This window comes from Coloeus monedula (assembly GCF_965178545.1).
Source record: "Coloeus monedula genome assembly, chromosome: 39".
In the NCBI taxonomy this organism is placed as follows: domain Eukaryota; kingdom Metazoa; phylum Chordata; class Aves; order Passeriformes; family Corvidae; genus Coloeus; species Coloeus monedula.
In genome coordinates, this window is record NC_138819.1 from 99,182 (window position 1) to 112,278 (window position 13,097).

At 68.4% G+C, this 13,097-nt stretch overlaps 1 protein-coding gene across 5 annotated transcripts; it reads left to right on the forward strand.

Moving 5' to 3' along the window:
- The first annotated feature begins 16 nt into the window (after positions 1-16).
- Positions 17-4,649, forward strand: MRPL11 (mitochondrial ribosomal protein L11). Of its 5 annotated transcripts, none has more exons than XR_014227224.1 (10): positions 17-79; positions 704-750; positions 847-940; positions 1,226-1,404; positions 1,862-1,996; positions 2,260-2,340; positions 2,920-3,269; positions 3,357-3,452; positions 3,646-3,739; positions 4,058-4,106. XR_014227224.1 is itself a non-coding variant. In XM_082300304.1 (5 exons), exons 1-5 carry the CDS (start codon positions 3,129-3,131, stop codon positions 4,575-4,577), a joined length of 603 nt encoding a protein of 200 aa, XP_082156430.1. In that variant the 5' UTR covers positions 3,089-3,128; the 3' UTR covers positions 4,578-4,649. The 5 variants fall into 5 exon arrangements, 1 of the variants encoding a protein (XP_082156430.1); XR_014227227.1 differs by having other exon boundaries at positions 26-79; positions 713-750; XR_014227225.1 differs by lacking the exons at positions 2,920-3,269; positions 3,646-3,739; positions 4,058-4,106 and adding an exon at positions 2,582-2,758.
- The last annotated feature ends 8,448 nt before the right edge of the window (positions 4,650-13,097 follow it).

Consider the following 13,097-nt stretch of genomic DNA (forward strand, 5'->3'; position numbering starts at 1 on the left):
TCCGGTCACATGCTGGTCACGTGCTGCCACCCCAAAAGAGGAAGCGGCGGCGATGGCGGCGCGGCGCGCGGTTGCCATGGTAACGCGCAGGCCGGGGGGTGTTAATTAACCCCCAAATCACCGCTGATTAGGGCTGCGCTCCCCCTCATCAGCGTCTCTTTGCATGAGGAGCCCCCGGCGCGGCCTCTGGCTGGCTGGAGGGGTTGGGACGGCGTTCATTTGCGTTGATTGCAGTTTAATTTGTGCTGGGGGAGAGATTGGCGGTTTTAGGGGTTGATTAGTGTTAATTAGGAGAGTGGGATGGGGCCGTGGCTTCTGGACATCAACTGGCATTAAATAAGTTGTCCGTATTTAGCTAATCTATTATTTACGATCATTAAGCACCTAATTAGCAATAATTCTGAACTAATAGACATTAATTAATAGTTGGTTCGTTGGTAATTAGTAATCTATAATTCGCTGCTTGATTAATAGAAAGCAATGGCTTTATTAATAAGCACTAATAATTTAGGAGTAATTAACTTTGGTTAACAGTAATTAACACCTTAATTAGCCATAATTGAGAGCTAAGGGGGTGGGAATTGCTTAGTTAATGGTAATTAACGCCGAGAATCACAAATTGTCGGGTTTCAGAATTAATGAAGGGTTAATTAAGGGTTAATTAAGCATTAATTAGTTGCTCATGAGCCGTTAATTGGAGCAGCTCCCACAGGGGCCCTGGGCCCAGCCCTGGAGGGGCCTCAGCACCAGGTGAGACCCCAAAATACCCCAAAATATCCCCAAACCCCCTGGTACCCCCAAAAACTGCCCCAGAATATCCCAAAATACCCCAAAATATCCTCCCAGGAAGGGCCCCCCCGACCCCCACTCGGTTCTGGGGGTTCAGCCCGGAGCCTCCCCCGCAGAGATCCGCGCCGCCTTCCTGGCCCGCTGCAAGGAGGTACTGGGAGCGACTGGGACCAACTGGGAGCGACTGGGACCAACTGGGAGCAACTGGGGGGAAGAACCTGGACGGTTTTGGGGTGAAAAATGGCACTTTTGGGGCTAAAAGTGGGGGGTTTGGGGACAAAAATGGCACTGGGAGAGACGGGAATAAACTGGGACAAACTGGGAGGGACAAACTGGGAGGGCCTGGGAGCACTGGGGGCTCCCTTAGCCTCTACCAAGTGTTGTCGGGGGGGTGTCCCGTGTTTTGGGGACCCCCCCGGCCATTGTCCCCCCTCAGGTCCACCCCGACGGGGACCCCTCGGACCCCTCCCGCCACGGGCGCTTCCTGCTCCTGGCTGAGGCCTACGCGGCCCTGAGCGCCCCCCGCGCCAGGACCCCCCCCCGGGACCCCCCCCGGGGCCAGCCCGGGACACCCCCACCCCCCAGGGCTGCCCCTCACACCGGGACCCCCCCACGGTAACGGGGGTGCGGGGCATGGGGGGATTTGGGTGTCCCATGGAAGCTGGGGGGGCTGTGGGGGGTCTTGAGGGGGTCTCAGGGGTGCTGGGGGGGCTGTGGGGAGGGTCCTGTGGGTGCTGGGGCCTCTTGGGGGGGGTCCTGAGGGTTATGGGGGGGGGTCTCTGCGGTCCCTTGTGGGATGTCTGGGGGTCACATGGATTTTGGGGGGGTTCCCAAGGGTCCCACAGGTGTTGGGAGGTTTAAGGGGGGGGTCCCTGAGGGTTTGGGGGGATCCGGAGGGGGTCCCATGGATGTGGGGGGAGTCCTGGGGGGTCCCTAAGGGTTGGGTGACGGGGTCAAAAGGGGGTCCTGGGGTGGCCCTGGGGTCCCTAAGGGTTGGGGGAGGGGATCACAGGGGGATCCTGGGGGTCCTGTGGTGACCCCGGGGGTCCCATGGGTGCTGTTTCCCCCCGAGCTGGGACGAGAACCGCCGGTACTGGGAGCAGTTCCAGCCCCCCAGGACCCCCCACAGGACCCCCCCCCGCCAAATCCTGGGGCTGCTCCTGCTGCTCGTAGCCTTGGGGGGGCTCGCCCACGGCCTGGCCTACAGGTGGGGCCCCCAAAACGGGGCTGGGTACACCAGAAACGGGGCTGGGGGACTCAAAAACGGGTCAGAGTGGCTTAAAAATGGGTCTGGGGGCTGGGACACCAAAAACTGGGGGGGGGGGGGGGGGGGGGGCATTCCAAAGATTTAGGCGCTCCCGGATTTCAGGGGATCCCCCTGGACTGAGGGGTGGATTTCTGGGGGAATTCCCTTGGATTTCGGGGTGGGTTTTAGGGAGGGGATCCCCCTGAATTTCGGGGCCCCCCCAGGTACGTGGCCGGAGCTCACGCCGCCTTCCTGGACGAGCAGGACCGGGAGCTGCGCGCGGTCTACGAGAGGGCCCGGAGCCGGTGGGGCCGGGGGGCACGGGGGGTCCTGGGGGGGCTGGGGGTCCCCAAGGGCGGGTTCGGGGTGGTTGAAGGGGGTTTGGGGTGGTCCCAATGGATTTGGGGGGGAGGGTGGGGGTGTTTGAGGGGTCCTTTGGGGACTGGGAGGGCTCTTGGGGACATTCTGGGGCTCCCTGGGGGGGTGAGGAGGGGGTCTGGGGGGGTCTCTCCCCGCCCCCCGTGACCTCTGATCCCTGACCCGCAGGGCGGGGTCACACGAGGAGGTTCTGAGGCGGCTGCGGGCGCGGGGGAGGGCCCGGGGAGGGGGAGGGGGCGGCGAGGGGGGGGAGGGGCCCTAACCCACCCCCGGGACCCCTCCCCGCTCCCCCTTTCCCTCCCCCCCGCTGCCCCTCCCCCTCCGCGCTCTCCCGGGACCCTCCAGGTGAGGCTGGGGGTGGGGGAGGGGCGGGGAATCCCTTGGGGAATCCCCCGGGTGGGGGAGGGGAGGGAACACCCGGGTGCTCCCCAAGCCCCGCCCACTCCGCGCTCAGGCCACGCCCCCTCCTCCTTCCCGCCCCCTTGGCCCCGCCCCTTCGCCCTCAGGCGTCTTCGCGCCCCTTTTCGGCCGCGCCCCCTCTCCCTCAGGATCTTCTCTGCCGCCCTTTGGCCACGCCTCCTTCACCTTTACCCCGCCTCCCATTGGCTCCGTTCGGCCCCGCCCCCCATTCCCGCACTTCTGATTGGCTCCGTTGTGCTCCGTCCTCCCGGCGTGCCCCCCCCCCCCCCCCCGGCGCCTCACGGCAGCGGCCGCCATGTCGCGCGCGGCGCGCTCGGCGCGCTCGGTCCGGGCCGCGGTCGGGTCGGGCCCGGGGGCGGCCCCGAGGCCCGTCCGGATCCTCATCCCGGCCGGCGGTGCGGCGCCGGGGCCGCCGTTGGGGCCGGTGCTGGGGCAGGTGCGGGGAGCTTCGCGGGGGGAGAAGTTTTAGGGGGTCCCGGTGCCCCCCCAGGCCCGGCCCGACCCCTCCCCGATGCTTTCTCAGCGCGGGGTCCCCATCGCCGCCTTCTGCAAAGACTTCAACGAGCGCACCCGGGACATCAAACCCGGGGTCCCGCTGAGGGTCCGGCTGCTCGTGCACGTGAGTGGCGGGGAGGGGCACCGGGACCACCCGGGATCCCTTCAGGGCACCGGGGACCCCCCCCCCGACTCTCCCAGTGACCCCCTCAGTGACTCGCCCGTCCCCTGTCACCCTCCAGTGACCCCTCTGAACCCCCCCGCCAGATCCCCGTGACCCCCTTGACCCCCTCAGTGACCCTCCCGTGTCCCCGCAGCCTGACCGGACCTACTCGCTGACCATCGGGACCCCCCCCACCTCCTACTTCCTCAAGGCCGTGGCCGGAGTGGAAAAAGGGGCGGCCAGACCCGGTCAGGGGGGACCTGGGGGGGATTTCGGGGTCCTGGGGGAGAGTTTGGGGGGTCCTGAGGGGGGGGTTGGGGTCTTGGGGTGGAATTTGGGGTCCTGAGGGGGTTCTGAGGTGGTGGGTGCTCTTGAAGGGTCCTGGAGGGGATTTGGGGGATTTTGAGGGGGATTTTAGGGTTCTCGGAGGGTTGGGGGTCCTGAGGGAGGTCCTTAGGGGCTGGGGGGGGGCTTAAAGGGTTCGGGGGAGGATTTTGGGGGGATTCTAAAGGAGTGGAGGATTCTGGGGGGGATTTTGGGGGTCCCTGACCCCCAGACCCCCCCAGGCCACGACCCAGTGGGGGTGGTGTCCCTGGCGCAGCTCTTCGAGGTGGCCGTGGCCAAGCAGAAGGATCCCGGGGTGACCGCCCGAGGGACGCCCCTGCCCGCCCTCGTGGGGTCCCTGGTGGGCTCCGCCCGCAGCCTCGGCCTGCACGTGGTGCCCAGGTGGGAGACCCCCCAAAAACTGCCCTGGAGCCTCCCAAAACTGCCCTAAACCCAGCCTCATAACCCCTACAAATCTGCTCCAAAAAGTGACCCTGACCCTCCCAAAACCTGCCCCAAAAACTGCTCCTCAGCCCCCAAAACCCCTGGGATCCCCAAGTGCCCCCCAGCCTGAGCCCTCACAATCCCCTGGGATCCCCCAAACCCCCTGAGATCACCCCAAAAGCCCCGCTGACACCCCGCTCCCCCAGCCTGACCCCCCAGGCCGTGGCTGAGGTCCAGCGCCGGCGCCGGGAGCTTGAGGCGGCCGCGGCCCCCCCGGAGGGAGAGGAGGACAACGAGGTGGGGGCCAAGAAGAAATGACCCCGGAAACCCCCCCCAAACTTCGGGGGGGACCCCCAAAATTCCCCCAAATAAAGAGCTCCTTCCCACAGACTCGCGTTGGAGTTTTTGGGTATTTTTTTAATTGGGTGGGGGCCCAAAAATGTCTGGGACCCTTATTTTGGGGGAGTTTAGAGGGTGAGACCCTTTTTTGGGGGGGGGTTGGGAGTCTCTTTTTTGAGGGGGGTGGGAGGGGCTCCCCTGCACACCTGGATCCCTTTTTTGGGGGGTTTCCCCACTTTTTGGGGTCTCCTGGGTGCATTTTGACGTCCCTTTTTTGGGGGTTCCCCCATTTTTGGGGGCCGTTTTTGGGGAGGGGGGAGTGGGAGGAGGGGCCCCTTGGGCCTTCATCTTCATCCCCTTCCCATCCTCATCCACCTCCCCCTCCATCCCAGTTCCTGCCTCGTCTTCCTCCCCTCCTCATCCTCCTTCATCCCCATCCTCTCCTTCCTCACCCCCTTCCCTCATCCTCATCTTCCTCATCTTCATCCCAATTCCTGCCTCACCTTCCTCTCCTCCTCCTTCATCCCCACCCCTCTCCCTCCTCATCCTCCCCCCAAACGCTGCGGCCCTGCCGTTGGCATGGAAACGAGGGGGGGGAACCCCAGGAATTTGGGGAGACCCCCGGGAATGGGGGAGGGACTCAGAAATTTGGGGGGGAGGGGGGTCCGAGGAATTCGGGCGCGGTCCCGGAGATCCCGGAGCGGCCCTTAAATTGGGGGGGAAGGGGAGGGGGGTGTCCTTCCCCTCCCCCCGCGGCGTCCGGAGGATTCCCCCTCAAATCCCCCTCCCCAAATCCCCTCCCCCACTCAGAAACGCCCCCGGGGGTCCCGGGCCCCCCCCCCGCTCCCCCCGCAGCCCCGGTTCGGCGGCGGCCCCGCCCCCCGCGCTATTTTTGGCTCCCCCCGCGCTATTTTTGGCTCCGCGGCTTCGGCGCCCAAATTTGGCAGCGGCGGAGTCGGGGGGGGAGGGGCCGGGGGGAGGGGGGAGGAGCCAAATCCGGGGGCGCCCGCGCGAGGGGGGGAGGGAGGGGGAGAGGGGGTTCCCAAAGGCCTGGGGGGGAGGGGGGGGCTCGGGGCATCCCCCCGCCTCGGCCTGGGGTCCCTCCGGCCACGCCGACCCCCAGGGACCACCCCTCGCCATCGCTGGACCCTCTCCCTCCCCCCATTGGCCGACCCTCCCCACCTGGAGCCCCCCAGAAGCCCCCCCAGCCCCCCAACTGCTCCTCCAGCCCCCATTGTCCCCTCCCTCCCTCCATTGCCCCCCCCCAGCCCCCCACTGACCCCTCCATTGTCCCCTCTACCCCCCACTGACCCTTCCATCCCTCCATTGTCCCCTCCAGCCCCTCCATCTCTCCATTGGCCCTTCCCCCATCCTTCCATCCCCATTGACCAGTCCACTCCTTGACCCCCTCCCTTGACTCCCCATTGGCTCCCCCACCCCCCACTGACCCCTCCAACCCTCCCTCCCCCAACTCACCCCCCACCCCTCCATTGACCCCACACTGACTTCCCCATCCCTCCCTTGACTCCCCATCCCTCCCTTGACCCTCTCCCTCTCTCCCTCCATCCCTCGGCCCCTCCGTCTCTCCATTGGCCCTCCATTGGCTCCTCCATCTCCCCCTTGACCACTCCATCCCTCCCTTGACCACTCCATCCCTCCCTTGACCTCCCGTTGGCTCCTCCATCTCCCCATTGACCCCCCATGGACTCCCCCACCGACCCCTCCAATCCTCCCTCTCCCCCAAACCCACCCTCCATCCCTCCCTTGACCCTCTCTCTCCATCCCCTGAGCTCCTCCATCCCTCCCTTGACCCCCCGTTGACTCCCCGGTCACCCCCCACCCCCCCTTTATTCCCCCCATCCCCCCCTCCCCAGCCCCCTGGGCGTGTCCCCGCCCCCTCCCCCGCCCCCAGCCCCGCCCCTCTCCCCGCTCCATCTCCAATTTCGGTGCGAACCCGCCGCGCGCGCCTCCCCCTCTCCCCTCCGTCCCTCCCCTCCTCCTCCTGCGTCAGCGTCAGCGGTGACGCGACCACCGTGTGTCCCCCCCCCCGCGTGTCCCCCCCGGCGCGGGGGGCGGCGCGGGGCCGGTGACGCGGCGGTGACGCGGGGCCGCGGGGCCCATAAAGGGCCGGGGCCGGGCGGCGGCGCGGGCGGAGGATGCTCCGCTCCACCAAAGGCGCCTCCAAGGCGCGGCGGGACCAGATCAACGCCCAGATCCGCGCCCTGCGCGACCTCCTCCCGCTGCCCGACGGCGACCGGCCGCGCCTCTCCTACCTGCACGTCATGGCCCTCGCCTGCATCTACACCCGCAAGGGCGCCTGCCTGCGGCCAGGTGCGAGCGGGGACGGGACGGGACGGGACGGGACGGGACGGGACGGGACGGGACGGGACGGGATGGGATGGGATGGGATGGGATGGGATGGGATGGGATGGGATGGGATGGGATGGGTCGGGACGGGATGGGGATCGAGCGGGACCGGGGAATGGGACAGGGATGGGATCGGGACGGGGGATCAGCCAGGGAATGGCACCGAGAAGAGATCGGGGACCAGGGATGGCACCGGAATGGGACTGGGACCGGGGATGGGAGCAGGGATCAGCCGGGGAATGGCACATGGGAATGGGCATGGGCACGGGACCGGGAAGGGACCAGGAAGGGACCGGAGCTGGCAACAGCCACCGGCTCAGGCAGGGACAGGAGCCGCTGCCGGGAGCGGGGACCGGGCTGGGAGCGGGACAGGGACGGGGACACGGACGGGGACAGGGACAGGGGCCGGTTCAGCACCGCGGGCAGGGACAGGGGCCGGTTCAGCACCGCGGAGAGCGGCGGGGGGTTCCCGTTCAGCACCGCGGAGAGCGGCGGGGACCGGGCCGGGAAGCGAGACGGGGACCGGGATCGGTGACAGGGACCGGGACCGGGATCAGGATTGGTGACAGGGACAGGGATCGGGATCAGTGACCGGGACCGCGGCTGGCAGAGGGGAACCTGGACAGGGACCGGGGACTGGGACGAGGGACTGGGACGGGGATCAGGATTGGGACCCGGGATCAGGACAGGGATGGGGACAAGGACCAGGACGGGGACAGGGCTGGGGCTGCAGGCAAGGGACAGGGCCGGGGACCGAGCCGGTGATCAGGGCCGGCTCCACACGGGACGGGCTCCGGATGCCCCCGGTGGCTCCGTGGGTGACGCTTTGGGGACAGCACACGGAGGTGACAGGTGCCTGGCGGGCTCTGACCGGTGTCCCCACGCCCAGGCCCGACCCGGGGAGCGCCCCTGGAGCTGCTGGGGGGACCGGAGCTCGCCGACCTGGTGGCATCGCTGCCCGGGTTCCTGCTGGCCGTAACCCGCGAGGGGAAGCTGGTCGGGGTCACCGACAACGTGGCGCAGCACCTCGGCCACTCCATGGTGAGCTGGGCGGCGGGGGAGGGGTCCCGGGGGTCCCGGGGGTCTCGAGAGGGTGCTGGTGGCTCACCCCGGGCTCTGTCACCTCCCCCAGGTGGACCTGGTGGCACAAGGGGACAGCATCTACGATCTGCTGGACCCGGCCGATCACCCCCTGGTGCGGCACCAGCTGAGCCTGCCCGGGCCCCCCCAGGCAGGTGGGTGGGGGTCTGGGGGGCGGGGGGGAGAGGAGAGGGGGGAGGGAGCGGGAGAGGGATGGGAGGATGGGAGGATGGGAGAGGGATGGACAGCTGGACAGAGTGACCAACACCCCCCTCTCCTCCCAGAGCGCCTCTTCCGCTGCCGCTTCACCACCTCCCGCGCCTCACGCCGGCCAAGCGCCGGCCGCAAGTTGGTGCTGCTGCGGGGACGCTTCCAGGACCCCCCCGGGCCCCCCGGTGCCACCCCCGGGCTCTTCGTGGCCTTCTGCGCCCCCCTTGACCCCCCGCCCTGGCCCTGCCCCGACTGCCTCCTGCTGCCGGCCTTCCAGAGCCGCCACGCCCGCGACCTCGCCCTGCTGGACATCTCCGACAGGTGAGGGTGGTGGGGCCGCAGTGGGGGGGTGGCCGGGGGGTCCAGGTGTCCAGTGGTATCCAGGCATTTGGGAAGGTCCAGATGTCTGGGGGGACCCCAGATGTCCAGTGGGACCCTGTCTGGATGGACGAGTGACCCAGACATGCTGTCCGGCAGTGTCCTGGTCCACCTGGGCTATGGCCGTGGGGAGCTCCTGGGCCGCTCCTGGTACCGCCTGCTGCACCCCGAGGACCTCGGCCACGTTGCCCGCCAGCACCTGCGCCTCGGTCAGTGTTCCCAGGGTCCCCGGGGTGTCCGTTGGATTCCCCAGAGCCCTCGGTCCCCTCCTGGTGTCCCTGTCCCCTGATCCTCCATGGGGAAGATGTCCCCCATGTCCCCAGGGGTGTCCCACATCGCCCTGGGATCCTGCATGGCCCCGTCCTCAACGATGTCCCCATCCCCCTCAATCACCTCATCCTACTCAATGTCCCCCTGTCTCCAACCCCACAACGGACCCCACTGCTGTCCCCACAGCCCCAGTTCCCCTGTCCCCCACCCCCCTGCCCATCCCCCCAGGCCGTGCTGTCCCCTCTGATGTCCCCGTGTCCCCACAGCTGGTGCAGGTCCGGAGGCGCGGGGGGAGGTGGTGACGCGGCTGCAGCGCAAGGATGGCCTGGGCTGGACGTGGGTCTACGCCCGGCTGCGCCCTGAGGGGCCGGCCCTGCTCGCCCACAACTTCGTCATCAGGTCAGTGCACACCCAGCGGTCGGCGGTCAGCGCCCTTGGAGACACCCAGGTGGCCGCAGACCCCCCTGACCCCTGTGTTCCCCCACAGTGAGGCTGAGGCCTGGTGCCTGCGGCAGCAGCTGGCGGCCGAAGCCCCCCCAGGCCCCCCAGAGCCATTCGGGCCTGGCCTCAGCTTCCCCGGAGCTGGACAGGACCTCGGGGCCGGCACCGGGCCCAGCATCGACCTCGGCGTGGGGCCCGGCCTGGGCGACGACGTCGGAGCCAACGTTGCCCTCGGCCTTGGGGTCAGCGTCGGGTGTGGCCTTGGAGCCGACGTTGGACACAGCCTGGGAGCCGCCCTGGGCGCCGGCGTGGAGCCCGGCCTGGGAGCTGGCGTTGGGCCCGGCCTTGGGGCCAGCATCGGACACGGCCTGGGAGGCAACGCCACGGCCACCGTTGACCCCGGCCTTGGGACCGGTGTTGGACCCGGCCTTGAGGCCGCCATTGGACACGGCCTTGGTGCCAATACTGCGGCCACCACTGACCCCGGCCTTGGGACTGGAATCGGACACGGCCTCGGAGGTAACACCGCGGCCACTGTTGACCCTGGCCTTGGGACTGGCATTGGACCCGGCCTTGGGACTGGCATCGGACACGGCCTGGGAGGCAGCACTGCGGCTACTGTTGACCCTGGCCTTGTGGCCGGCGTGGCACCGAACGTTGGCCACGCTCTTGGAGACACTGTTGGCCACAGCCTCGGCTCAGACACCGGCATCGGCCTCGGCGTGGGAAGCGGCATCAGAGTGGACGTTGGGCTGGGCGTGGCGGCCGGAGCCAATGTGGGCCCCACCCTCGGGGCTGATCTCGGAGCCACCCTCGGAGCTGGGGACGACATCGGAGCCACTGGCGGGGCTGAGGTGGCCCCGGGCATCGGGGCAGGAGTGGCCCTCAGCATCGGCGCCAACATCGGGCCCAGCCTGGGCGGCAGCGCCATCAGGGCCAGTGTCGGGCTGGGCATCGGTGCCACTGTCGGCCCCGCGCTGCCCCCGGACATTGGAGTGACTGTTGGGGCCGAAGTCAGTGCCGGGGTGGGCCTTGGCCTCGGTGCCAACGTTGGAGGCGGACCTGGAGTCGGACTCGGCCTTGGAGCCGCCCTCGGAGCCAACATGGGCTCGACTCTTCCGTCTGGTGCCAGGCCCGGCGTGGGACTGGCCGTGGGCGCCACCGTGGGAGCCAACGCCAGCTCTGGCCTTGGACACAACATTGGACTCACCGTCGGGGCTGGTGTCAGCTCCGGCCTGGGACTCGCTGTGGGAGCCAACGTGGGCTCCGGCCTCAGCTCCGGCGTTGGACTCACAGTCGGAGCTGCCCTCGGGCCTGAGATGGACATTGGCCTGGGAGTCGGGGCTGCTGTTGGCACCACTCTTGCACCAGACATCGGCCCCACTGCTGGACTCGGCCTCAGCTCCGACCCCGGCTCGGACATTGGCGTTGGCCTGGCGGTCGGAGCAGCCAGCAGCTCTGGCCTGGGTTCTGCACTGGGCTTCGCCGTGGGAGCCGCCCTCGGAGCGGGCACCTGCCCCGGCCTGGGGCCAGACATCGGCGCTGACCCCGCTCTCACTGACCCCAGCCTCGGACTGGGGTCCGGCCTCAGCCTTGGCCCTGGCGCCGCCCTCGGAGCCACCGTGGCCCCCCTGGGCCCCCCACTCGGCCTCGGCCTCGGCGTCCGCCTGGCGCCGGGGCTGGGGGTCCCCGAGACCCCCGGGGGGGGCACCGAGACCTGGACGCCGCCCTACACCCCCCGACAGGCCCCCCCCTTTGCCTTCGGGCCCCCGGAGCCCCCCGAGGCCACGGCCGAGAAGCTCCCGCCGAGCCCCGAGAGCCCCGGGGGGGTCTCCAGGGGGACCCCCGGTTCTCTGCTGACCCCCGAGACGTCGCCGCCGCCGCCGCCGTCCGCGACCCCCGCGGGGCCCGCCCTGCGCCGGCTGCTCCAGGGCTTGGCCGCCGCCGCCATCGCCACCCGGGGGGGCCCCCGGCGCTCCTCGGGGGGGACTCCCGGCCCCCGGCTGGTCCCCCCGCCCCGGTCGCCCCGCGACCCCTTCTCTGAGTTGTATCAACTCCCCCAGAGCCGCCTCCAGGACGCCTTCCGCAAAGGTGGGGGACTTCGGGGGCGGCAGGGGGGTGACAGGGGGGCGACAGGGACCGGGAGAGGGTGACAGGGACTGGGGACTAGCAGGGAGGGGCCCCCAACAGCTGGGTCCCCTCTTAGGGGGTGCCCGGGGTCCCCAGGGGGGTTGGGGATGAAGAAGGGGGGGCCCGGATGGGTGGGGGGTGGTCCCAGACACCCCTGGGTCCCTTTTCTGGGGACAATCCCGGACCCCTCTGTCCCTTTGGGAGGAGGTGACACAATCCCGGATCCCGCGGTCCCCCGGAGGATTTGGGATAGGGCGACAACGGGGACTCTGGGGATTTTTGGGGTGGTTTTTCAGGGTCGATCCGAGTGTCCCTAACGTGTCCCCCCTGTCCCCTCTCCCGCAGCCGGAAGCCAGCGCGCCCCGTCGTTCTGAACTAAGTCTGTGACGCGACTTGCCCCCAGTATGGCATATTGTCATTGTCACCCCGGCCCGGAGCCAGCGCCCCCCGGCCCGGCCGCCCCCCGCCGCCCCCCCGGGGCCGCTCGTGCTAATTTAACTCGTAACGAGTCTCTAAGGTAATTGGGGGGGGGCTGGTGGCCCCCCCCTCCCCCAGCCCGGACGCTTGGGGACCGTCCCTCGTGTCCCCTCCCTCCCCCCTGTCCCTGCCCCCCCCCACGCCACGACCCAAATTTGGGGATTGTCCCTTGTCGCCAAAATTTTTTTGGGTCGCTGGGTGGGGGCTTGGACCCACCTGTAGGAGCCTGTGGCCCCCCCTTGCCCCCCCCGAGTGTCCTTGTCCCTTGTCACCCACCTCGTCCCTGTCACCCCTCACCCCCCCACCTCGGGGTCTGCATTTTTGGCAGAGTCGCCCCCAAAATTGTGTCCCCTCCCGCCCCTGTGGGTGTCATCCTCAATGTCCCCAACGTGGGGGACCAAGGCACGATGTGGCTTGATGTCCCCAGTGTCCCCAGTGATGTCCCCAACGTCCCCCCGAGCCATGGGGCTGAGGCACAATGTGGCTCGATGTCCCCAGTGTCCCCAACCAGTGACCTGATGTCCTCGTTGTCCCCAACATGGGGGACATCAACACCGCTTCCCCCAAGCCATTGGGCTGGGACAGGTCACGGCTCGATGTCCCCAATGTCCCCAACATCCCCCAAGGGACCGCGAGACATCGTGGCCTGATGTCCCCGACGTCCCCAACTTCCCCAACTTGAGGGACTGAGACACATCGTGACTCAGTGTCCCCGATGTCCCCAACGTCCCTGGTGTTCCCAATGCCCCCGATGTCCCCAATGTCCCCAACGCCCCCACCCCCACCCCGAGAAACGTCGCAGCGCGATGTCACCGAGCCCAAGGCACTGAGACCCGGCACAACTCGATGTCCCCAACGTCCCTGAGGGACACGGGCACCTCGTCACCGCTGTGATCCCTGGGACCGAGACGTCCCCAACGTGTCCCCAGCGGACGCCACCTGAATGGACTGAGATGACCCAGCCTGACGTCCCCAATGTCCCCGAGGGACGTGGGCACCTCGTGACCGCCTCAGCTGGAGGGACCGAGACAACTCATGGCTTGATGTCCCCAATGTCCCCAAGGGACGAGGGACCTGCTCATCGTCACCCTGGATCAAAGAGACTGAGACACCCAATGTCCCCAATGTCCCCAACCCCACGGACTG

Excerpts from the sequence above, each read along its gene's own strand:
- MRPL11 (XM_082300304.1), top strand. The coding sequence starts at position 3,129 with ATGTCGCGCGCGGCGCGCTCGGCGCGCTCGGTCCGGGCCGCGGTCGGG. Across the intron at positions 3,453-3,645 it reads GGGTCCGGCTGCTCGTGCAC|CCTGACCGGACCTACTCGCT; the intron begins GTGAGTGGCGGG and ends GTGTCCCCGCAG. Across the intron at positions 3,740-4,057 it reads AAAAGGGGCGGCCAGACCCG|GCCACGACCCAGTGGGGGTG; the intron begins GTCAGGGGGGAC and ends AGACCCCCCCAG.